Source organism: Sminthopsis crassicaudata, chromosome 2, assembly GCF_048593235.1.
Source record: "Sminthopsis crassicaudata isolate SCR6 chromosome 2, ASM4859323v1, whole genome shotgun sequence".
NCBI classification, from domain to species: domain Eukaryota; kingdom Metazoa; phylum Chordata; class Mammalia; order Dasyuromorphia; family Dasyuridae; genus Sminthopsis; species Sminthopsis crassicaudata.
Window position 1 is genome coordinate 574619952 of NC_133618.1, and position 26867 is coordinate 574646818.

A 26867-nucleotide genomic window follows, 5' to 3' on the forward strand; every position below is an offset into this window, starting at 1 on the left:
CGCAGGTCCCGGGGAGCCCCTTAGCATCACCTAGTAGAGCTCTAGGTGCTCGCGCCGCCCTTCTCCATTCCCCTCCCCCGCCCCTCCGCTGGTCTGGCTCGGGGGCGCGTGCGTGGGCGCTCCTCCCACCTCCCGTGGGTAGCGGCCGGAAGTGGCACTTTCCCGGAAGGTTCGGAAGCTAACGCAACGGAACCGGCAGCGAGAGGGAGGCTCCTCACAGCCGCGGCCTGGGCCCGGGACTGGGCCCGACCGGGCCGGGAAAAGAAATGGCAGCCGGGGCCTGGACCGCCTGTTAAGCTGTTGCGGGGAGCGCGCTGCGTGGGGACTAGCGGCGGTTAGGGCATGGCCGGAATCGGGGCCCCAGCTCCGGGGGACTCTCTCCTGGGTCCGGAGGCCGATAGGGGCGCCGGGGCCTCGGCACAGCAGCCTCTGGCGCCGCCGCCACCTCCTCCGCCCCCTCCGCCGCCGCCGCTCTCGCCTCAGGGGCCGGCCGCGCCGGTAGCCCTGCAGCGGGAGCCGCTGTACAACTGGCAGGCGACCAAGGCGTCGCTCAAGGAGCGCTTCGCCTTCCTCTTCAACACGGAGCTGCTGAGCGACGTGCGCTTCGTGCTGGGCAAGGGCCGCGGGGGCGCCGGGGCCGCGGCTGCCGGGGGCCCCCAGCGCATCCCCGCCCATCGCTTCGTGCTGGCTGCCGGCAGCGCCGTCTTCGACGCTATGTTCAACGGCGGCATGGCCACTACCTCGGCCGAAATTGAGCTGCCGGACGTGGAGCCCGCCGCCTTCTTGGCGCTGCTGAGGTGAGAGAAGCACGGCCGGGCCGGAAAGAGCCTCGGCCTGGGGCGGGGGTTGGCACTGGAGGGGAAAGTTTTCCCCGAGGGCCTGTCGGGATTGCGTCTTGTGGGGTTCTAGGGAACCTTTGACCCTTTCCCGCAGGTGGTGGGGTGAGCCCTGTGTTCTGAGTTGGAAAGTGAATCTGCCCTGGGCAGCCCCCGGCCCGTGCCTCCGGTCAAGGTCGGGAAGTTACCACTGTCCGTACGCTTCCAAGGTGACCCGGCCCTTCCCACTCTTAACATTTTTTAGCTCTTGGCTGATTTAACCTTGCCGTATTTATGCCTTTTGCTAAATTCCGGGAATGCAAAAAAGAGGCAAAAGAGCCCCTGTCTTCGAGGAGCTTACACTCCAGTGAGGGAGGAAATAGGCAAGCGGATCTCATACAGAACGCCGCAAATATGAGTGTTTGGTCCTCTCCTGATCTGACGGGGAGGGGGAGAGAGACTGTAGCCCCCATTACGTGGACGCTAAAGTACCGTTTCCCTTTCTAATTAGTCCTTAAATAAAATGCATTACCTCTATTGTAATCCTGGTAATTGTTGCTATTATACACCACTAAATGAAATTAAATCAGGGTGAGAAATGTTTTCAGCTTTGAAATATAACTTTGAAGATGTTATGGCAAAAGAATAAATGTAATAGTACCATTTTTTCCTTTGTAATTTAGAAACTAATTGTGAGATTATCTGATCAAAGGATTTGGAATTAGAAGGAACCTTATAAATAATTTAGCACAGTATCCTCATTTTACAAGTGAAATACCTAAGGCTTGGGTAAAGTGACTAAAGTTGCAGTAAACAAGTAAAAAAAAATTGGCATTTGAACCCCTGCCCTTTAACCTCCAGTATTCCTCTTGAATAACAATTAATTAATTTCTTAATTTTATCCTGAAAAAAGTTTGATTAATTTTAAGTTTCAGGAAAATAAAATGCTATTCTATCTTACTGTTAATTTGAGAGGACAAATAGTTTAAATTTATTGATGAATAAATACCGAATTGAAAAAGTTAAGATTTTCAAGTTTTATATCTCTAATTTGAAATACCTTTAATGGTTTAATACTTTTAATGGCTTAAAATTTTTAATTTAAACCTTTAAAGGTTTAAAGCTTTTAAAATGAGTAAATTTGACTTCTGTTTTAAGTACTCAGTACATGATATCAACATGTGCTACCCCAAGTTTCAGAATCAGTTTAATTTTATGTTGACTTTTTGAGGATGAAATTTTTCAGTTTGGGTGAAACTTAACATTTCATAGAATTTTTTTTTTTTTTTTTTTTTTTTTTTTTAAGAGCTCAAAATGATGAGATTATTTAATACCAAGGAAAGTGAACCGGCCAATAAGTGAGAAGAGAGAATACTTTGGAATTCCCTACCCTCACTCCCATAAATGAAAACATGTATAGTATTGGTTTTCAGTAGAAAACAGATTTGTCTTCACATTTTATTGCCATTTCACATATTTATGATGAAGTATCTTTACTTTAACATAATATTAATTCAGAGTCACATCACATTTTAGTACATTATTTCTGGCACTTTTCTTTCATTTATAATAAGGATAAAAAAATTTCCAGTTTCCCCTGGGAAATATTTCCAGAAATTTGTACTATCAGTTTTTTGTTGTTAGAATGTAACTGTTCTGGCCTGCTTAGGCTTCCTTTCATTACTAAGTTTCCTTTCCAGAACAATGTTAACATGTATTACTCTTCTACTGTGAGTTGGTCTGGTATTTGAGTATTCATCTCTCCAATTTGGTTTTAGTTTTATGAATATTTGCCTTGGTGGATTGTTTTCACATACTTGTTCTGAGTGTTGGTTTGTATGTGATATCTGGTTGTTTACCTAGGTGAGGTGAGTGTTGTATTTGAAGATATTTGGTATTGCTTTGTAATTGATTAATCCAGAGTCACCTTCTAAATTGCTTTGATAGCTATTAAGTTTAAGCTTCTTTCTTTAATTGGTCGAGAGTATATTCATGTTTTAGTTCACATCCTATTCTAAGTTTTGTAATGTTCTGATTTGTAGTCATTACTGGAGTGGGTTGAATTGGTTTTGATCCTTTACTTTTTTGATCTGTTCTTACTGCCTTCACATCAATTGTTTGAATTGATTGATTCATTGATTTAGTTGTCCCTATTCTTCACTCATATTATGTTTTGTCAGTGCAGTCAATGAATGGAAAACTCATATTTGTTGGATTGTAGCAACTAACATTTTCTTTGAGACAATTGGGGTTAAGTGGCTTGTCCAGGGTCACACAGCTAAGAGGTGTTAAGTGTCTGAGATCAGATTTGAATTTAGCTCCTCCTGACTTCAGGGCTGGTGCTCTATCCCCTGTACCACCTAGCTGCCCCTGCAACTAACATTTTCAATTAGTTGTCATAGTTTTTGTGCTATTGGTGATTTTTTTTTAGTGCTAGTTAGTAAGATAGTATCTTTTTTCTCATTTGTTAAGAATAAACATTATAAAATGCAGCACTTAACTGAATTCCAGTTATTTAATAATTTAGCATGAATATTTTGTGAACTTTGTGTCTTATGTTTCTAGTTCAGTTGTGCTTTTTAAAATTTAAAAATTTTTTTTTTCTATTGAGTCAAATGCTGTTATTTTCCCCCAGTTGATAGCTTTAGCCAGTACCATTTCTACTACTATTGCTTGCTAAATCTTTTTTGGGAGGCCATTATGACATGATACATATTTCTGTTTTATACTGACCAGTCTTTTCTGGAATAGGTCAGTAATTGTGGGGTTTTAAAAAAAAAAATTATTATAGCCTTTTATTTACAAAACATATGTATTGGTAATTTTTCAACATTGATCTTGCAAAACCTTCTATTCCAACTTTTCCCCTCCTTTTCCCCATCCCCTCCCCTAGATGGCAGGTAGTCCAACACATATTAATTATGTTAAATTATATGTTAAAAGTAATAGTGTCTTTAATACTCATTTTTCTGTGACTATATAGTATTGACTTTTTTTTTTTTAATGGCTGCTCTTTTATCTCTGATTCTTCAGTTTTTTTGTTTGTTAAAGAAGCGTCTTGATATTTGTGTTCTAGCCATATTATCCACAATGAATCCAAGAGAGATGAGAGGCCTTATTTAAGATCATACAGCTAATTTGTGGTAGTGGGACCAGGTTCACTGACTACTACTATACCATACTTGTTTCTCTTTTTGAGGCAGATAGATGATATAGTGGGGTTTTGGTAAACGTTTTCATCATTTGGATTTGAGGACAGAACAGAACTTGTTGATAAATTATTCTTTTTATATCCCCCTTTTCTTTCAAACTTGTACATTATTTGTGACTTAAAATGGCCAACTTTTTGTGGTAGTAAAAAAACTGGACACAAAATCAAGTAGGTAGCCATTAATAGTGTAATGGCTGGACAAATTGTAGTATGTGAATGTAATACAGAATGTGATAAATAAGAAACAACAAATATGGGGAATTGAGAAAATATATGTATGGGATCACATTGTATGAACTGATGCTTCATGAAGTAAACATAATCAGAGAACAGAATAAAATTAGTAACATCAGTAACAAAGTAAAAGAACTGCTTAAGTGTGATTAATTATATCTTGGCCTTGAAGACCAAATGATGAAATATTCCTTTTTCCTTTGAGTAAAGGTTGAGGGTCTACATAAGTCGAATAAATTTTCAAATGTGGGCTTTGCTGATTGTGTAGGGTGTTTTGTTTTTTTTTTTTCTGTTAAAAGAATAGGCTCAGTGGAAAGGAAGGTAAAAGAATTATGCTATAAATACAAGGGCATCAAATGTTTTAAAAATAAATGAGAATATATTTTTAAACTGCATTTTGAAATTATTAGTTCAGAATATGTAATTTTTAGTTTTAATGTGAGGGATTCAGGAAAACCTGAGTTTAAACCTAACCTCAGACACCATTTTAACCTCTATTTGCTTCAGGTTCCTCAATTTATACAATGAGGATAATAGTTGAAACTCCTTAGTCAGATTATTATGAGGATCAAATGAAATAATCTTTTGTAAGGTGATTAGCCTACTCCTAGGTATATAATAGGCAGTATATAAATGTTTATTCTCTCCTCCATCCTTCATTCCTAAATATCCTTGAAATGATTTTGCTTAATGGGGTCTCTTACCAAGTTTTCTATATAGTGCTTTTACTGTCCACTGCTTTTATATATTCTGTGAGTCTTACTCCTCATAATTTTCCAGTAGATTTCTCTATAGCAGTTGTTACAAAATAGTTTATTTATAGTTTAAATCAAAAGTGGCAGACTCACAGTGGTTGACTGCCCATTCAGGATAGGCACCAAAATTCCCTAATGATGAAATGAGATTAAAATGTAATGGGAAATGTTTGAGAAAATAAATAAAAAACCCAATACAAACAATGTTGATTATACTGCCAGCAGAAATCTCTCTTTCTGTTTGAGTTTTGAAAACAACTAGTCTATACTACCAAAATTTTGGTTACTGATTTTCAATGCGCGCTCTCTCTCTCTCTCTCTCTCGCTCTCTCTCTCTCTCTCTCTCTCTCTCTCTCTCTTTTTTTTTTTTTAACTGATTAAGAACCTTTTTTTGAGTCTCTTGTTCATCTTATTAGTGCAATTGATTTATATTGATTTAACTTTTGTATGACTACTATAGATTTCATTGTTTTTTCCCCCTCATCTCTATTTCCTTTTTCATCATCAGTAACTAATTTGATTAGGTTAGAATTGAGTGATTTCAATTACACAGCATAACTTTTATGATTTTTATTCCTTTTTTTGTATCACTATATTAATTTTGACCTTGTTTTAAGAAGTACAGAGATGACTGATTTAACAAGTTACTTTGTACATCTCAGACTGGCTAAGATGACAGGAAAAGATAATGATAAATGTTGGAGGGCATGTGGGAAAACTGAGATACCAATACATTGTTAGTGAAGTTATGAATTGATCAAACAATTCTGGAGAGCAATTTGGAACTATGCCCAAAGGCCTATCAAACTGTGCACATCCTTTGATCCAGCAGTGTCTCTACTGGGTTTGTATCCCAAAGAAGTCATTAAAAAGGGAAAAGATCCACATGTGCAAAAATGTTTGTAGCAGTCCTTTTTGTGATGGCAAGGAAGTGGAAACTGAGTGGATTCTCATCAATTGAGGAATGGTTGAATAAGTTATGGTATATGAATGTTATGGAAATTATTGTTCTATAAGAAATGATCAGCAGGATGATTTCAGAGAGGCCTGGAAAGACTTAACATGAATTAATGCTAACTGAAGTGAGCAGAACCAGGAGATCATTGTATACAGAAACAAGAAGATTATACAATGATCAGCTCTGGTGGACTTAGTTATCAACAGTGAGATGATTCTGGTCAAATCCAATAGACTTGTGATGGAAAGAGCTATCTACATCCAGAGAGAGGACTGTGGCAACTCAGTGTGGCTTATAGCATAGCATTTTTTTTTTCACTTTTTTTTGTTGTTTGCTTATTTGTTTTTTTCCTTTCTCTTTTTTTTTTCCCTTTTGATCTGATTTTTCTTGTGCAGCATAATAAATGTGAAAATGTTTAGAAGAATTGCACATGTTTAACATATTGGATTACTTGATGTTTAGGGGAGGAAGGAAGAAAAATTTGGAACATAAGGTTTTGCAAGGGTAAATGCTGAAAACTTTGCATGTATTTTGAAAAAAATAAAAAAGCTATTTAAAAAAAACTTAGAAAACTTCAAAATTTAAGGTAATTCAAATTGGAAAATCAAATCTTTGATTGAAATAAATTTATTAAGAAAAAATCCAAACAAGTTAAATTATTTAGAACTCAGCATGTCTAAAAGCTTACTCTTTTTGCCCTCAACCTTTCTGCTCTTCCTAATTTCCCTATTTTTGTCAGATGCCACCATCACCCTTTCTTTCAGTCACTGTGGTTTGGAACTGTGGAGTCATCCTCTCCTCTTCTCCTTTACTGTTCGTGTTTCATCAGTTGCCATGTCTTATTGTTTCTGCTGTTGTGTTGTCTCTTGCATCTATCTCTTTCTCCACTCTCACAGTCATTTGTGTTGGTTTAGTCTAAGATTTTAGCTGTGAAAAGGTTGAACTATCTAGTATAGTAGCTTGAAAGCACAGGACAATCTAGTGTGGGTTTTTTCCCTCCTAGGAAGGAAGAAACTTGGTTTTATTTGTGAATGGATCACAGAAAAGTTGCCAATAGAAAGAGAGTAAATGAGGATCACTAATGGTGAGAAGGATGAATCAGAATAGCTTAAAGGAAAAAGAAGTATGGAGCAACTAAGGTCAGAAAGATCTGTGTTGGGAGGCCTGAGTAGACAAGGTTTAGAATATGCTGTAGTAGTAGTAGCAAAGTAGTAGAAACAAAGATGCCCATTAGTTGGAAAATGGAATATGAATGTAATAGAAAATTACTGTGTTGTAATAAATATTGTGGCCAGTACAGAAGAACAATGGGAAGTCTTACATGAATTGATGAAAAGTGAAGTAGGTTAAACCCAAAAATATATACACAGTGAGTCTTAGCAATCTACATGGAAAGAACAAATGGAAATTGAACACCATTGAAATCATAATGACCAAGCTTGGCTCTAAGAAGAAATTTATTGTCTTTTGCCACTTTTGTATTGCTATCTCTTAGTATAGTGCCTTAAACAAATGTTTATTGAATAAAGAATTTTAAGAAAGCACTTTCTCTATTCTTTTTTTTTTAATTTTTTTTATTTTATATATATATATATTTTTATAATATTATCCCTTGTATTCATTTTTCCAAATTACCCCCCCTCCCTTTATTCCCTCCCCCCGATGACAGGCAATCCCATACATTTTACATGTGTTACAATATAGTCTAGGTACAATACATGTGTGTGAATATCATTTTCTTGTTGCACAATAAACATTAGAATCCGAAGGTACATGCAACCTGGGCAGACAGATATTAGTGCTAACAATTTACATTCACTTCCCAGTGTTTCTTCTCTGGGTGTAGCTACCTCTGTCCATCATTGATCAACTGGAAGTGAGTTGGATCTTCTTTATGTTGAAGATTTCCACTTCCATCAGAATACATCCTCATACAGTATTGTTGTTGAAGTGTACAGTGATCTTCTGGTTCTGCTCATTTCACTCAGCATCAGTTGATTTAAGTCTCTCCAGGCCTCTCTGTATTCCTCCTGCTGGTCATTTCTTACAGAGCAATAATATTCCATAACCTTCATATACCACAATTTACCCAACCATTCTCCAACTGATGGACATCCATTCATCTTCCAGTTTCTAGCTACAACAAAAAGAGCTGCCACAAACATTTTGGCACATATATGTCTCTTTCCGCTCTTTAGTATTTCTTTGGGATATAATCCCAGTAGTAGCGCTGCTGGGTCAAAGGGTATGCACAGTTTGATAACTTTTTGGGCATAATTCCAGATTGCTCTCCAGAATGGCTGGATTCTTTCGCAACTTTCTCTATTCTTTGAAAAAATCTTTTTATGATGGGAGTGGAAACGTTATCAGATAGATGTCAGAGTTAGTTGATGTGCTGGTTAGTGATATGAAATTTTTTGATCTCTTATTTTTTGTAAGGAATGATTCAAGGAATATGGAAGAATATGGAGAATTGTGAGAGGAAAAAGATATCAATATAATGCTGATATAATAAACACACTTCTTGCATTTTCATCTATAATGAATTCATTTATCTGGGGCTTAAGATGAATTATAGTACACACCAGTTCAGGATTTTCAAATAAGTTGAGCTGTATTCAAGGTATATAAAACACCTCATATCTTAGGTACTACTCAGTGCTACAAACAGTTTAATGATTTAAGAACATATTAAGAGAGAACAACACCCCTTCATTACATATGTGAACAGACATTATAAATGGACATGCAGTCTTACCTATCATTATAGATCCTAGAGACTTCATAGTACCACATAGTACCATAGAGATCATAGTACTAGTATTCAGTGATAACTGTAGTCATCCATGAAAGTTTACATAATAGTATATCCTGATAATTAAAATGGAGAAGAGAATAATAGATTTTAGATAGATTTAAATAAAATAATCATTAAACATTTTTAAGCTTGGACATTTGAAAAGAAAAAGTGGTTTTTCTTGTTGGTTTTTACGTAGTAAAATGTTTTTGTAAGTAATTTAGAAGAAGAACATTAACAAGGGGGTGTCAGGAAAGGCCTCCTGTAAGAATTAGCATTTGAAGTGTGCCTAAAAGATATCAAGGGATTCTAAAAACAGAAGTGAAGAGGAGAGAAAAGGGGGAGTGGGACAAAGGAGAAGAAATAAGGAACGGAACTAGGCAGCACTTGGGAAATGAAATATTTTGTATGGTGAATAGCAAATAAAGAGGCCAGTTTATCTGGAATGTGGAAATTTCTGGAGTTGAAAGATTGTTTGGAGTTAGATTATGAAGAGATTGAAGTGCCTCCAAAAGGAATTTGGATTTTGTCTTAGATTTTATCCCTATAATAGGGAATTGTTGAAGCAGGAGAATGGCATGGTTATACATGAAATGTGTTTTGGGACGTTCTCTTTGGCTACTGTGTTTGAGGGAAGAGACCCTAGACACCAGTTAAAGGCTGTTAAAATAATTCAGGTGAGAAAGAAGAGCTAAAAATAAGGTAATGTTCTGTAAGTAGAGAGAAAGAGTAAAGATGAAAGATTTGGGAGATGTGAGTGATAAGACTTGGCAACTGATTGTATAAAGGAGATAAAGGGGAGAGGAAAGAGTCTCAGTCAGTCAGAGGTTCTGCACTACTACTATTAGGCTTTGCACTGGGAAACCATAGTATCATAGATTTAAAACTAGAAGGGACTTTTTGAGCTCAACCCTTATTTTACAGATGAGAAAACAGAGGTCTGGGGAGATTAAATAACTGCCCAAGGTGGCACAGGTGATAAGCCTCAGAAATAGCATTTGAGTCAAGGTCTTCTGCCTCTAGGACCAGTGCTCTTTTTACTGTTTGATAACAAAGACAAAATGAAAGTGCTTGTCTTAAAGGAACTTATGTTCCAAATATACACAATTATTTAACTTAACTCTAAGATAATTTTAAAGGAATAGAGCACTGACAACTGGAAGGCATCTGGAAAAATTTTTTAGTATTTGGGTTCTGAGCTGGCCCTGGAGAGAAGCTATGTATTTTAAAGATAAGAGGAGAGAAAAGTGCCTTCCAGGAATAGGAATAGGAATTAGGTCTTTGTATGTTCTCACCCATTCTCTTCTTTTTGGTTTCAGAAAGTGGTCTTTTCTCTTTCAATGCTAAATAACCCCTTGAACCCTTCATTTTCCTCCAGGACCTTGCTCCATTAATCATTCCCTTCCTAACTCACATGTTCAATTTAGTAAGCATTTATTAAACATCAATTATATACAAGAAGGCACTGTGTTAGGACACTATAACATGAATGAAAAATGTCTCCATTTTACAGCTAAGGAAACTATGGTTCAGATCATACAACTATTAAGTGCACAATTGGAAGACAAGTTTTATTTGATCTCCACAGTAACTCTTGTGACGTATAGGTATTACTTTCATTTACAGATGAGATAATATTATGCCATGTCATTCTCCATATAGAGAAAACTTTAGCATCCATTTCTCCATTGCTTGGAAGATAAAATAAACATTTAAGGCCTGCCACAGATTAGCTCCAAATTACATTTTAAAAAATTCTGAATTTATATAATGCCAAAAAGATTTTCCATATGCAAAGTAGAACATAAGAAGAGGATTGTATGTGAAGTCATGTTCTATTTTGAACAGCTTGTTTTTAAAAAATGTTATTTCATAAATTACATGTTACTTTACAAGCTATCCTGCTTGTCGCATTTCCTTAGACCTATATTTCTTTTGGTGCATTAAAAAAAAAAAAAATCTTCAATGACACTCTTTTAACTTTTTTTTTTGGACAGTACTGTCACTTGCTTTGTCATTCACCCTATTTCTCTGCCCCCCCCCAACAAAATCAGATTACCTTTTCAGTTCTTATGTCTTTCACTCTGTTCTTTATACATTCTTAATACTCAGCCTAAGCAGACTGCCAGCTGTTCATGAGACTCAAAATTGCAGACTCCCGATTCTTTGGATTTGCACAGTCCATTATGTACCAGGAATGCATTCATGCCAGTACTTTCTCATTTCTACATGTCAGAATTTTTCTCTTAAAGTTCCACTCAAGGACTGCCCCTTTTTCTATCACACTTTTCCTAATCCCTCAGTTTACAAGTGTTTTCTCTCTCCTCACATGTTAATTGTATTCTTTAGATCTTTGTTCTATCCAACATTACCTTCTACTTTTTATTAAATACTATATACATGTATATATTCTTTACTGGGTACAATTTTAATAGATTGTAGACTCCTTGAGGAAAAGGACTATGCCATTTTAATTCTTTACATAGTGTCTAACACCTAGGTGCTTAATAAGCCTATAGAATTGTTTTGCTGACTAAATCAAATGATAAAAATGACATCACCACCTCCATTACATATGTGAACAGACCTTATAAATGTACATGCAGTCTTATCCATCATCATAATTCCTAGAGACTTCATAATGCCACAGTATTCAGTGATAGCCATAATTATCTTTAAAAGTTTAAATAATAGTATATCCTGAAAACTAAAACGGAGAAGGAAATAATACATTTTTAGATAGATTTAAATAAAATAATCATTAAACATTTTTAAGCTTGGACATTCTCTGTGTCTGAAAATTCACCAATCCACTAATGTTGGAACTGTTTCAAGATGGCAGGTCTGAAGATGGGCCAGATAAAGAATATTTGTTGTCTACATTAATATAGTAGTAGGCTTTTGAATCTTTGTAGCTTTGTCAGCTCGTGTCCAGTATGAAATATGTGAGTAAACATTACTGGCTTTTAAAATCCTGTCATACTAATGGCCTCTTGATGACAATTTCTTCATTTTTTGAAATGTTTTCCAGATTTCTTTATTCAGATGAAGTTCAGATTGGTCCAGAAACAGTCATGACAACTCTTTATACTGCTAAGAAATATGCAGTTCCAGCTTTAGAAGCACATTGTGTAGATTTTCTCACCAAACATCTTAGGGCAGATAATGCCTTTATGCTTCTCACTCAGGTAAGTAATTTTTACTTAATAAAGTTTGTGTTAACATGCTAATTCAGTATTTTGAAAATCTGTGATGTGATGTTCTGCCATTCAGTGGAATGTCTTTTTATAGGCTGTGACTGAAAAAATACTTTTGATGACAATCATACCACCAGTATACCAGACCATATACACCATCCAAAGCTTTCTAATTTGTTGAATCCTTCCAGAGTTTATGTTCTGCTGGCACAATCTTCCTATACTCAAGATCTTCTCATTCTATTGAGGCATCAGAGTCAACTTGGAGAGTCCTTTGTTCAAGTGATATTACTGGGTCTTGGACACCAGTCTCTTAAGACACTTATATTTCAGGGATTTTCAGTTGTATCACAAGTTAATAATACTTTGAATAGAAATTATTTTTCTGACTTATTGCAATGTCTAAAGGATTCATTAGTATTCATCACCATTCCGCTAGTGATGGGTCTTTTCCTACTTAATGAGGCTGGTCCTTAGAAAACAAACACAGTCTGATATTAAGATTGTTAGATCTTAGATGTTAGATCCAGCCAGATCTCATGGTCTGCTACATGACCTTCTGAATCACAAGATTACCTTCACACTATGATGGGGCATCTAAGACCATCCCTTGTAAGTCCCCTTGTAATGTTAATAGATCTAGAAAAATAAGTGTTGTCTCTTAAAACGTTGTATGGACACTCTATTAAGAATTCATGAAACAATGCGCATAGAATTTCATGGGATGTGAAGGCATGGATAGATTGAGATCTTCACATTGTAGGAAAGACTTATATTGGTGAGATCATAAATCCATGGTAGTGTTGAAGTAAACAGTAAGTAAGCCAGTTTGACTAAAATGTAGAATTTTTGAAGGGAAAACATATAAGTCTGGAAAGTAGATTGCAACCAGACTGTATTTAAATACCAAAGGAAAATTTTGTATGTTAATTTAGAGCCAATGGGGAGCCATTGAAGCTTTTTAGCAGGGGATTGACATGGTCAGATTGTGTCAGTATCAATTAGGCAGCCACATGGAGGATGGCTTGAAAAAGTGACAAGCTTGAAGCAGGAAGACCACTTAGGAGACTATTGTAATATTTTAGCCAAAGTGATGAGGGCCTTAACTAGGGTATAGCTGTATAAATAGAGAGGAGACATATGCAAGATGGAGTAGAGGTAGAAATGACAAATCCGCTACTGATTGGATAGAGTAAGTGAGTGAGAGAGATTGAGGAGTTGAAGATGACCTTGAGGTTATAAACTTGGTTACCTAGAAGGATGACAGAAGTAGGTAACTTCAAAAGAGAGAGAGTAGATTTTAGAGAAAAGAAAAAAAGTTCTTTTTTTAGATTTATTGAATTTTAGATGTTTATGGAATATCCAGTAAACAGGTTATCTAAGACTGAAGCCCAAGATATCAGATTAGAACTAGACATAGAGATTTTGTAGTCATTTTCATAGAGATAATTAAATGTGATTGTGGGAAATGACATAATCTGAAGAAGAAGTACTTTTTTTATTTCAAGGAGGAAGCTAATTTTATTGAAATGAGTATAATTTTTTTTTTTTTTTAACTTTGCAGACTCCAGCTTAAGAACCCGTGAGCTAGAGAGAGAAGAGAAAAACTCAGATCTTTTTTCCCATAAATAGATGGAGAAAGAGTATTAGACAGGGAGATTTAAGAACTCAGAAAAAACAAAAAGAAGAGAGTTTCCAAAGAAGAGGGTATTTGACAATGTTATGTTCTTAAAAAATGAGTACTGAAAAAAAAAAGACATTTGGATTTGACAATATCTCGTTGGTAATTTTGCAGAGACAAAAACTGGGCGGTGCAATGGGTAGAGTGCCAGTCCTAAAGTCAGCAAAAACAGTTCAAATCTGTCCTCAGACCTTTTCAAGCTGTGTGACCCTGTTTGTCTCAGTTTTTTCATCTGAAAAATGAGCCGCAGGAGGAAATGGCGAACCATCTTTGCCAAGAAAATCTCAAATGGAGTTGCAAGGGGCACATTAAGGAGACAATTTTTTTTTTTTTTTTTTTTTTTTTTTTTAGGCTGGGGTTAAGTGACTTGCCCAGGGTCACACAGCTAGGAAGTGTTAAGTGTCTTGAGATTACATTTGAACTCTGGTCCTCCTGAATTCAAGGCTGGTGCTCTATCTACTGCGCCACCTAGCTGCCCCCAAGGAGACAATTTTTTAAGCACCTAGTAAGGGAAAGGGCTGTATGGTACTATATGTACTTAAAATATTGGAATGGACATATTTTTTAAATGATATATAATTAAGAAATTGATAAATACTTAAAACATTGGAATGAAAGCAAGTAGCTACTTTTGACGTATTTGGTGTGACATTTATTTGCAGTGTCAAATCAGAATATCTTTGGCCTGTAAGTAAAATAAGTATTTTTTATATGCTTAGGCTCGATTATTTGATGAACCTCAGCTTGCTAGTCTTTGTCTAGACACTATAGACAAAAGTACAATGGATGCAATCAGTGCAGAAGGTTTTACTGATATTGACATAGGTAAGTTATTTATTTTGAACTGAATTTTATTGTTTCTGAGTATAGTAATGCTTCATTGGGGGGCATTATTGGGAGTGTGAGATATGTAAGGTCAATTGATTAGAAAGTTCATATAATTCTATCCCTTTTGGTGTCAAAATTGAGTTATTTTAATTATTTTTAAGGAAATGTACCTGAAATGTTAATTTTACTGTCATCTTAAACATCTAGTCAAATCAACAAATATTAAGCACAACCAATATGCTAGTTCCATTTCTATATAGAATAGTTCTATTTAGAATAAGGAAAGCTTCTTTGAAGGTGTTCATATTTTATTTGATGAAGGAACTTAGTAAATCATATAAATAAAGAAGTTGATCAGTAAGACAGTGGAAGAGATACCATAATTGTTTATATGCATGACTATTTGCCAAATGAGTTAATCAAAAAATAATTGTTCTGAGAGTTCAGCAGGTCCCATTGTACTCTTAGATATAGAATTTAATTAGATTGATTCAAGTTGAGGTTGGTCAGGTTTAAGCCAGATCTTGAAAAATCTCTCTACTCACCCTCCTAAACTCTTTCTAGAAAAACCAGTCTAACTGTCACCTTCATGCTTTTTGCTTTTGATATTCTGACATTCATGCCCTCTACCCAGCCAAGTTTTAAAGGATGATTCAATCATCCTTTAAAACTTGGCTGGGTAGAGTTCAATTTGGTATTCTGTATCTTAAGTATCTGCCTTCAAATTTTTTTAAAGGAGCTCTTGGCAGGAGAAAGCATGATTCAGAAACCTTGCTCTATTGAGAAGGGTTCATGGAGAATACAGAACACAATTCATCCTTTTCTTGATGACATTTTAGTAATCTGTCTCCTGAATATTTGTTGATTTAATTTAGGACCTATTCTTGTACTTTAATACATAATACATAGCAGAGTTATGCTATGTTTGTCTTAATTGTTAGGTATTTAGTTATTACTTCTGGCTGTTGTCAATATATGCATAGCTACTTTATGTCCTATTTAGTTTGCTACTTCTAATCTATTTTGGTCTGATTTAGTTTGGTGTAGGAAGAAAAATTAAGTTTAACAAGTTCAATTTAAAAAGTCAATAAGGTTTTGACTAACAGCCTTTTTTAAGTGAAGGGGTTTTGTGACAACCCATTTGGGATTTTTACTTTGAGGGCTTTTTGCTGTTTTAACTGTTTCAAAGTTTTATGGTTGTTACAAGTCTGGTATTTTGAATAAATGGTATGTTACCCATTTAGTAATTTTTTTCCTGACTTTTATTTTACAATTTTATCAGATTTTGTTCTAGAAAAGGAGGCAAAAAAGTATCAATAATGTGGCAAGTTTAATTTTAAAAGTTTTTGATGAGCAAGCTTTGTCTATAATAGTTTAGAATTATTAGTGTATGTGAAAGCAGGATTTGTAGTTCTCAGTAGTTTTCTATATAATGAAATCATCTGTATTATAAAGTTTTCAGTTCACAGTATTCAAGCCACATATAATTTTCTTGCATTATTTTTTGTTCTTTCTTTTTTTAATAGCTTTTTCTTTTTTCCAAATATATGCAAAGATAGTTTTCAAGATTCACCTTTGCAAAAGCAATCCAATAAATGTTAAACATATGCAGTTTTTCTAAACATATTTCCATGTTCATCATGCTGCACAAGAAAAATCTGATCAAAAGGGGAAAACCTACGAGAAAGAAAAACAACATTGCTTACATTAAGATGTGTATAAGAGAGCAGAATTATCCCCACCCCCATCCCCCATGGCGAAATTGATGAATGATAGTTTAAAAGAAAATAATTTTATTTTGCTTTCTATTACTGGGTTCACTTATCTCTATAAATTTTTGGTTGATTTCAGTTCAAATAGTAATATGCCTTCCATTTAAATTTTAGCTTGACATTCCTGTATTGCACAGATTTTATAGAATAGTGCCATGTTCATATAGTGTCTTTGAAGAAAAAGCTATTCTGTATAAATTTTCCAGATTCTAGGCCATGTATACTGGGTTTTGAGATCAGCAATATAGATTCAGATTTCTGCCTTGTTATTTAATATCAATGCAGCCTTAGGCAAGTAATTTCACTTGGCTGGGCCTCAGTTTCTTCATCTATAAAAAGAGGGATTTGAAATTATTGATCCTATGAAGCTTATTTTTTTTTTTTAGTACTAAATCATTTTTCTATCCATATTTTAAAAATAATTTCTTTCTTAGTAGCAAGATTTAGAAGTCAGATAGCCAAGCAGAAGCTGATCAGTACTGTATCCAAAAAAAAAGGGTTTGATATTAATAAAGAGTGATTTGTGCATGGACTTTAGGCCATCCATATGTTTTGCATAATCATAGGATATAATGTCATAGACTTAGAAGTGGAAAGGATCTTAAAACTCATCCATTCCAAGTCTCTTTTTTAAAGATGTGGAACTAAAATCAGGGAAATTGTGACTTGCCTAATATCATACTGGTAAGAAATGGTAGATATATCTTGTATACTTAAACTATTAAAGCTTAAAGCAATTAAGCCTTTTAAGCTATTAAAACTTAAAATTGCACCAAGAGTTTTTGGACACCCGAGTGATTTGCATAAGTTTTGATTTTTTAATAACATTTTATTTTTGATGGCTTACAAGTTTAATGTGCTTTTTTGAGTAGAAACTTAATTTTTTTTTTAAATAAAGATATAATGTTAAGCTGCCAATATTTTAAATATAGTTTAAATTGGATTTTGTGTCTTGCCTTTAGACACATTATGTGCCGTTCTGGAAAGAGATACACTTAGTATTAGAGAAAGTCGACTCTTTGGAGCAGTTGTTCGATGGGCAGAAGCTGAATGTCAGAGGCAGCAACTACCAGTGACTTTTGCAAACAAACAGAAGGTGCTGGGAAAAGCGCTCTCATTAATCCGTTTTCCACTGATGACTATTGAGGAGTTTGCTGCAGGTAAGATACTATTTTGGCAGAATTTCTTTGGGCATCATTTTGGTGGTTGGACCAAGAGAAGTGGCCCTATGGGTGGAGGACCATAGCAACAAAAAAATGGAGGCAGGCTATAGTAGCCTAAGTAAAAGTAGTTAGAAATCGCATCAGAAGTATATGAGGAAAAGATAGCAAGTAAAGAATGGTCAAATAATAGGTATGAAGCTGTGGATTTGAATTTCATTTGAAGTCAGGAGACTTGAGATCTGATTCCAGTGATACTACTTGGTAGTCATGTGACTTTAGATCAGTCACTTAACTTCTGTAGGCCTCCCAATTCCATATGATTTCCTATCATTAGATTATAAATGAAAAGTTTTAAAAGACCAACAAATCCTTTCTGAAGGCCAGAGAGATGTTACACAACATGCTCAAGGTGTGACACTTTATTATTTAAACTTAGGTTTCCTGATTACAAATCCATTGCTCTTTCCTCTGTACTCTTTTGCATTTCTTTTCCAACCTTCTAGTGGATTTTAATTTGTGTGGAATTTAATTTTAATTAAGTGGAATTTAATTCTAGTCATTTGGACTGTCTCTTTAAAAGAAACATAGTTTCATATAGATGTATATTGCATTTTATCATATGATTAGTATTTTAATTGTTATGCCTTTTGTTAGTCAACAACCTGTTTTTATATACTGTCCTCAAAAAGGACTAAAACTGATTATTATTATTATAATTGTTTTTCTCTTTTAACTTGCATTGAATTTAGCAAATCCATTTTGATCTCATAAAGTTCATTTCAAAGCACATTTTTAAAACAAATTTTTTTTTTAATTGAAATTTTATTTGTTTTTCTTTCCATAGGTCCTGCTCAATCTGGAATTTTATCAGACAGAGAAGTGGTAAATCTCTTCCTTCATTTTACAGTCAATCCTAAACCCCGAGTTGAATACATTGATCGACCAAGGTGCTGCCTCAGGGGAAAAGAATGCAGCATCAATAGATTCCAGCAAGTAGAAAGTCGTTGGGGTTACAGTGGAACAAGCGACCGAATTAGGTATTTGTCATAGCATCATGTTGCAGAGGTGGGGAAAAAACAGTTTTAATGTTGAATTGAAGATATTTTGAAGAAGATGTGTTTTTTATATTCTGTTAAATTTTACTGTCAAAAATTATTAGATTTAGCCAAAAACTATTCAATAAATCATCTAGGTGATTGTGATTTAGATTTCCCTTAATTATTGTGTCTCTATTTAGACTTTGTAAAAATAAGATAGAAATCTCTCAGAGAAAGGGAGAAAGGTATCACAAGATTGGAAAAGGGCAGATTTTCCAGTTTTCAAAAAAAGGAGAATGTGGTATGTATGTGACTATTTCTGGACATAATTCTAGAACATATTATTAAAGGAATAGTTAATAATTATCTATCATTAGTGACCTCAAAGAATCAGCATACTTTCGTCAAAAATAGCTTATGCCAGACTTTCTTCTTTCTTCAACAATTAAACTGGTGATCAGGAGAATCTTGTACATATAGTTTACTTGGAGTCTAGCAAAGCACTTCCTAAATAAAGTCCTTCCTGGACTTTTGAAAAGGAAGGCAGGGATGTGATATACTTCCCATCTCCTTAAATTGTAGTTTAAGACCCCATGTGGGATCTTGTAACTAAATGTGGGGGCGGGGTCCACAAAATAATGATTTATCAGCAAAAATCTGATGTATATACCTATTTTATATACCTTCCTATACTGGAGTTACATAAATATTGCTTGGGCTAAAAAGGAGTCACAAGTGGAAAAGTTTAAGAAATTCTGGTTTAGATGATAGTACAGGTAAGTAAATTTGAAACTGATTGAATAGTCATTAACAAATAACAATAGTCTGATGACATCTTAGAAGAAAGATTGGGTATTCTAGGGAGATATGTGACCTTGTACTGTTTAGTTTTTTCACCAGTATTACATTGAGGAAGAAGGATATTGATACATTGGGGAATGTCTAGAAAGGTCTATCCAGAAGGGTAAAATGCCTTAAATCCCTGCTGGATGATAACACTAAGAAAGACAAACTAGGAGTATTTAGCTGGACAAGAGAAAGTTTAGGCAGATGGTGATAAGAATAGTTATGTTTTCAAATTTTTTTTTTTTTTTTTTTTTTTTTTTTAAAGATACTTTCAGTACAGCTAGTTGGATAGAGCACCAGCCCTGAAGTCAGGAGACCTGAGTTCAAATGTGGCCTCAGACACTTAACACTTCCTAGCCGTGTGACCCTGGGCAAATCACTTAACCCCAATTGCCTCAGCAAAAAAAAAGAAAAAAAGAAAAAATTTTTTCATTAAGTAATCTCTAGGCAGACTTTAAAATTTATACTGACCACATTTCTTTATTTCTTATGTCCATGCATGACTGCCCCTTATCTCCAGGCCATGTAGAGAGTCCTTTAATGAATATATTGACAATTAGTTCAGATGTATATATTAAAGCCTTTTTTAGTTCAAATAGTTGGATGGTGAAGTGAGTAATTTTGTTAGCTAGTTAACTGAGATTAGTGATTACCAAATTGTGGCTCCTTGAAACCTCAAAATTATGTTAGAATGTTAGTATATGTATGTGTATGTATATATATATATATATATATATATATATATATATATATATATATATATATATATATATATATATATATATATATATATATATATATATATATATATATATATATATCCCATCTTTGCAAAGTTGGACAATATATTGTTTAATTGAACTTCTTTTCCCCCCCATCTTTTTTATATTATAAGGGATGGCTTGCTTGAGAGGGGAAAAAAATTATAAATGTAACTTTTAAAATCTTTCTTTTCTTAGAGAAAGGAATTTAAAAAAAAAAATCTATCCTGCCTTTGTTAGGTTACCCCCTCCTTAGTATTCTCCATTCCACCTGATTAGAAGTAGTTTAATTATTATTCAATTCTGAGCAAAGTATGGGCAAAGAGGATGCTTCTTTTAAGTAGATTAATCAAGTGTTTCTTGTTCTTTAGGTCATTGGCCTAATTTTGTCTTTCAGAAGAATAGAATTCCCTCTAAATTTTTATGCATTTTTTTCTAGGAAAAGTGGTGTCATAATTTTGGTAAAAGTGAAGAAGATTTAGTGCAGGGCTTTTTATTTTTTTACAAAGTTTCAGAACAGTTATTTATTCTTGGGAAAAAACTCTGTAAAGCATAGACAGGAAAATAATGTTTTAATGTCATAAAAACTTTCTAAAATAAAAAGTAAGCAATATTTTCCATGGGAATACTATTAATATATTCCAAGTAAATATAGGAATAAAGCTAGAATGCTATTATTTGCTTTAGATATTGAATTGCTGAGACTACATATACTTCTTAGAAACAAAAACTCTCTCTGCTATTATTTGATATAAGCATAGAAATGAGCTAGAGAAAAGAAATGACAAACCACACCAGCATCTTTGGCAGTGAAATTCCAAATGTAGTCACAAAGAGTTGGACACCACTGTAACTACTGAATAACTATAGAAATACTAGCAATGACCGTGAGATGAGAAAGGTGCAAAGATAGTTAAAGAGGAGACAAAACTATATCTACCTATGTCATAGTCTACTTGGCAAATCCTAGGGAATCATCAGAAGAAACCCAGTTGAAATCATTAAGAAATTATATATATTTTTGAGCTTATTGCAGGGCTTTTTTTTACTCACAAGTCTAATACCAGTACTGATTGGCACAGGAGCTTTGATCTTCTCTTCTTCCACTCTGGGCCAGTTCTCCCCTCTTTTGGTAACACAGTTACCAGGAATTAATATGGACATTAATCACCTTAGCGTACTGCAGCTTGGAACTCCTAAGTGCAAGTGATCTATCAATCTCAACCTCTCTGATAGCAGATATTTCACATGTGTTCTACCATATCCAGCCATTCTTAATATTTCTAAAAAGGGGAAAGAGTATAAGGTTAGTGTGCTTTCACAATATTAAATTCTGTGTAATAAATCTGGGTCATCATTTATACATGGGTCATGATTTTTAAAAAACTATTTATTATTGATTTGATTTGATGTTTTTTAGGTTCACAGTTAATAGAAGAATCTCCATAGTAGGATTTGGGTTATATGGTTCTATTCATGGGCCCACAGATTATCAAGTGAATATACAGGTACCACTTTTTTTCTCCATAATACATTTTAATGGAAATTTGTATGTATTTATAATAAGTTTGTGATAAAACCCCATTTTAAATTTTCATTAAAATCATTATTTGATTAAAGTTACAAAATTATGTATATTACTGGAGACTATCTTTTCTGTTAAATCATATGAAGAAAAAAAATGTTTGTGATCATTTAGAATTTTATTTTATGAGATTTAGGAATAGACTAAGCCTTTGAGGAAAAACAGCAATTCCAGTGGATCTCAGAGAGATAATAGCTCTGGAAGCCTAATTTTAATCTATATATGCAGGATGAACTTTTAGAGACTACCTCATTGTAAAGAAATTCATTTAGAATCATAGAACAAAAAACAAAACAAAAGAATCAGGGAACATTAGGATTGGAAAGAATATCAAGATTAATCTTTCCAGAAGAGGAATCCTCATAAAGTTATTTTTGCCTTTCCTTAGATTGTCAGTGATGAGCTAGGTAACTCATTGCCTCACAAAAAATTTTTATTTTTTTGTAATAGCTTAGTTTAAAAAAATTTATTCTTCTGTCCTAGCTTGATTTCCTATAGCAATAAACAATAAAACTAAGTTCTTTTGCACATAATCCTTGAAATATTTTCATTTATAAACTTATATCCATTTCTTTTTTTTCCTGTTGCCCTTGTAGTTTAGTTCTTTGTTATCTTTTGCCTAGATTCCTGGAATGACTTTCACACTTTTTTCTCACATTCTAATCCATTTTGTATGGTTGACAATTCAATAATGATTCCCTGCTTTTAAAAGTAGTTAGTGGCTATTTATAAAATAGTTTAAATAATGAGGGAAAGAAAAGGGGGAACCCCATTTCTCGGAGCAAAGATAATCCCATGAGGCGTAGTGTCCCCTGTAAATGAATTTACAGGCCTGAAAACCTAGATTGATAAATAAAAGGTTTATTGTAGGAATTTGGAAGTAAAGTTCAGTTAGAAAAATGCCAGGGCAGAAGGTGGCCGCTGGGCGGGCAGGAACCCTTAGATGGTTGGAAGGATACCATGTGGCGGTGGAGAGGGCTCCTGCTAAGAGAGAGCTCCGCTTGGCTCTTTTATACCTAAAAGATTGTGGGCAGTACCCCCAAGTTCTTGGTGGGCTTTTCAGTTAGCTCAGATCAGGTGAGGGCTGGGGGAAGCTGAGCTGATGGTGGGGGCTGGGCCAGGATATTCAAAAGGATGCTTTTGACCAGGATTTGTGAATCAAGGTCAGCCATGGGGGTTGAGCAATTAGAAAGGAATCTTAAAGGGACCTCAACCCCCATCATAAACATAGCTTATCATTCAAAACCACTTCACTGTAGAATCCCAATCTGTTTTTCCAGCCTTATCTTTCATTACCCTTATGTTCACAAAGTACATTGTAGACAAACTATATTTTATTCACTGTTACCACTTTTGTGCCTTAGCTCAGGATATTTTTTTTTACCTCAGTTTCCTCAGCTATAAAATGCAGGGATTGGACTAGATGGGCTCCAAGGTCCACTTTAGCCCTAGATCTGTGATTTCATTCCTGACATTCCTTTTTACCACCATTATTGTTTTTAACAACGCTACCCATCTTTTTTTTCACCTTCAAATTAGAGACATTGATTTACAAAATCATTTCTCAAAATACTGCTTTCAGAGAATTGTGATAGGTATGCAGAGCTGAAATTAAACATTGTTTTTGCCTTTGTAAAACTAAAATTGCATTATGGTAAAGGAAATAAGACAAACAAATAACTAAAATTAAATAAGTGCAAAAAGAAATTTAAAATAAAATGCTATGTGAAGTATAGCATATTTCTTTCTTTACCAACTTGGGTTAGGGGGAATAAGAATGCTATTTAGGAAGGTGGTATTTAACTTGGGTTTTAAAAGAAGGGTAGGAATTGAATATGGAATAATGATCTGCTTAAGTAAAAGCACAGAAGCTAGGGGATTCACAGCTTATTTCAAGTAAACCAGGTTTTCTGAAACTAATAGATTATATGTAGGGGGTGACAGAGGATAGTCTGGAAAGGTAGAGTGGGACTTTGGAGGTCCTTCAATGCCAGACAAAGAACTTTGAAGTACTTTTTTTTTAGGGTCATGGGAAGAATAATGACATTGATAACTTTTGAGCAGAGGAATGAGATCAGATCTTTCTTAAGCATTCAAGTATTTTAAAAATTGTATGAAGGATGAATTAGCAGAGGGAAAATATCAAAATAGGAAGATCTTTTAGTAGTCCTGGTAGGTGGAAATGGGCAATACTTTGGGTGTTAGTGAATTATTTATGGGAGAGATTGGGAAAGTGGAATCAAGAAGATTTGTTAACTGATTGGATGTGAAAAGGAAGAAAGGTAAGTTGAAAGTATACTAATTGAATGTGTCTTGGACAGAAATATGTGAAAGGGGGAGGAAGAATGGCTTCAAGAGCAAAGAGAATTAAATTGTTTTTGGACATATTAGTTAGAGATGCCAGTAGGATATTTGTTTAGAGTTTTCTTCAGGAAGCTGGGATTTCAGATTTGGATATCACAAAACAGTTCAGGACTTGAGGACCTTGCCACTAAGGAAGTCAGCCTGCAAAGCTGACTTCCCAGTGCGAATAAACTTCTTTTGCCAGTCTAACTTTTCGGGTTTGTGAATTCATTTACGAAGGACCTGTGCCAACCAGAAGGGGGGGGGTTCTCAAAATTCTCTGCCCTGAGCCAAACCTCATCAGTTTCAAATTGTTCTTGTTTATAAGTTGTCTCCCCAATATTGTGAACTCCTTGAGAGCAGGGACTGTTTTTGTTTTTTCTGTGTATCCCCAGTGTTCAATGCAGTGCCTGGAATGTAGTAGGTGCTTAATAAATTCTTGTTGACTTATTCTCACTTAATGTTGTTGAGTTAGAAAATAGCTTTTTTCTGATTTACATAATTCCTGGAGTGCCCAGACACCTTAGTTATTGTCAGTTATACAATAGGATCTATGACACCTGGTAGCAAAAACAAAACCAAAAAACCCCCCCAAAACAAAAAACCAACTAACAATCAAAAGCAAGAAAAAAAAGATTTTATTTGGATTATTTTGTGTTTCTTAGGGGAACAGATAAAATTATAATAGTAAAAGACAATTTTTTAAATTCCAAAGGCTTTTAAAAAAGGAAGCTCTTTAAAATGATTTAACCATTAAACAATATCAACAACAAAAAAAATCACCTCCTTAAATAAAAGGGCCACTGAATGCTTATGGTTTTCATATGTAGTCAACTGCCCTTTCTGTAATGCACTGGTGCCTTCTTTCAAAACAGTCCTTCAGAATATAAAATACTTGTTATTTGAACATTTTCTAACTTTTATGAAAAGTGGAAATTAAGATAAGAGATTTGTCCAATTTTGCACTTAAGTTATAGTTTTCCACCTTATTTCTATAACCATTCTTGCTTTAGGAACTTTTTTTTGTTTCCTTGAAGTAGTTTATATTTAATTTTCTTTTTATTACAGATAATTGAATATGAAAAAAAACAAACTCTGGGACAAAATGATACTGGATTTAGTTGTGATGGAACAGCTAATACTTTCCGGGTCATGTTCAAAGAACCTATAGAAATATTACCCAATGTCTGCTATACAGCGTGTGCAACACTCAAAGTAAGACTATATAATTTTTTTAAAGATTATATAACTTTACAAGTTAATGTGTGCCCATTGCTAAAATTTTTGTTACTATTATTTTATTGGAAGCTGCTATCAGACATGAATTCTGAATAGTGGAGCCTTTCTAGGTAGAAATAAGAGAGACTATGGAGAAAATGATTCTTTACTTTGGTTTTTAGGAGAAAATGTTATGTGTAAACTGAGTTCTAATACTTAACATTTCATTAGGGAATCCTTAGGGAATTAGGGAATGAAGGAGAAGACAAAGAGAATAAATGGTTATTCATCATATTCTTCCAGTTGCCCGGTTCTCTTTCTGAAGCCTAGTAAATTTCATTGAAGTCTTCAGCAAAAGTTCTTTTTTTAAGTGACTTCAAATGTCCTTTAGCTTCTGTTTAAAGTATTATGTAGCAGTTATAAGGTGTAGTATTCATTTTTAGTAACTATTTGCTGACAAATTTTGTTGTTTCTGATTTAGGGTCCAGATTCTCACTATGGCACAAAAGGATTGAAGAAAGTAGTACATGAAACACCTGCTGCAAGCAAAACAACATTTTCATTTTTTAGTTCTCCTGGCAATAATAATGGTACATCAATAGAAGATGGACAAATACCAGAAATAATATTTTATACATAATTCAGCAAATAAACAGACTAACCTGAAAGGCGTAACTAACTAGCTGCTAATGTTAGTAGTGTGTTATGAATGTTCATAATTTTAATATATAAGAAACATTTTAGTTTCTTAGGAAAGATAGAAAAATGTCCATATTGGCTTTTGCATGATTATCATCAGGCTATGAAGAACTTAATGGAGTGTTTCATTTTCATATAACTAGGAGAAAAGTACAGGACTTTAATTATAAAAAAATACATATTTAAGCAGCTACTTGTGCTTTCTTTCACTTGTATGATTTCATAAATCAGCTTGTTTGGCTGATAATCTTTCAGTAGTTTTTAAATGGAAAGTTCCTTACTTGTTAAGGACAGTTGATGTTTTGGAGTTTTTTACTGTTTTGCCAATTGGATGGGTAAATTGATCCATGTGGGCTTGGTCAGTATTCTTGCTAAACCTTTTATTAATTCAAATAACTGTTTTCAGGAAATATGAAAACTGGATTTGTATCTTTGGTTTTGGAATCTTGGGGAACCACGAACATATTTGGAATTGCATTAAAAATGCTTCTAAGTGTTGAAAAGTATTTATCTGCTTACCTGAAGAAATCTGGAATCCATTTAAAGAATTGGTTATTTTGTAGTAGTATAGTAATGTAGTTACATAGTAGAACTTATAAACTATAAATTGGAGTTTTATATAAATAAATCTACAATAATGTAAAATGTGAAAAAGCGAAGTTATCTAAGACTGGATACTGCATCACTGCGTGTAATTTTTGGGGGGTAGGGGTGGAAGAGTTTGGAATGAATGATACTTTGTGTTCCAGAGAATGAGGTAATTATATGGTACATTACACAGAGATCTACTGAACATTTTATTGATAGTGCTACAATCATGGATTCAGCTATTCCAGTATATTTGAAATAGAGCAGGTAAAATTATATTGATTTTTTTTTTAAGTAAATAATTTGTTATAAAAAGCATTTTATTTTTGAGAAGGGAATTTCAAAGAATACATTATGGAAGAATCATTAAATAGAATGT

General features: G+C 34.5%; 1 protein-coding gene across 1 annotated transcript; it reads left to right on the top strand.

Annotated features, from left to right (window-relative positions):
• BTBD1 (BTB domain containing 1) lies at positions 1–26554 on the top strand. Its single transcript, XM_074295289.1, has 8 exons — positions 1–797; positions 11802–11958; positions 14368–14473; positions 17211–17408; positions 18256–18448; positions 21476–21563; positions 25052–25198; positions 25683–26554. The coding sequence occupies exons 1-8, from the start codon at positions 343–345 to the stop codon at positions 25839–25841; spliced, it is 1503 nt and encodes a 500-aa protein (XP_074151390.1). The 5' UTR covers positions 1–342; the 3' UTR covers positions 25842–26554.
• The last annotated feature ends 313 nt before the right edge of the window (positions 26555–26867 follow it).

Coding starts and splice junctions, on each gene's coding strand:
- BTBD1 (XM_074295289.1), top strand. CDS start 343: ATGGCCGGAATCGGGGCCCCAGCTCCGGGGGACTCTCTCCTGGGTCCG. Junction 798..11,801: donor GCCTTCTTGGCGCTGCTGAG/GTGAGAGAAGCA, acceptor AATGTTTTCCAG/ATTTCTTTATTCAGATGAAG. Junction 21,564..25,051: donor ATTATCAAGTGAATATACAG/GTACCACTTTTT, acceptor TTTTTATTACAG/ATAATTGAATATGAAAAAAA.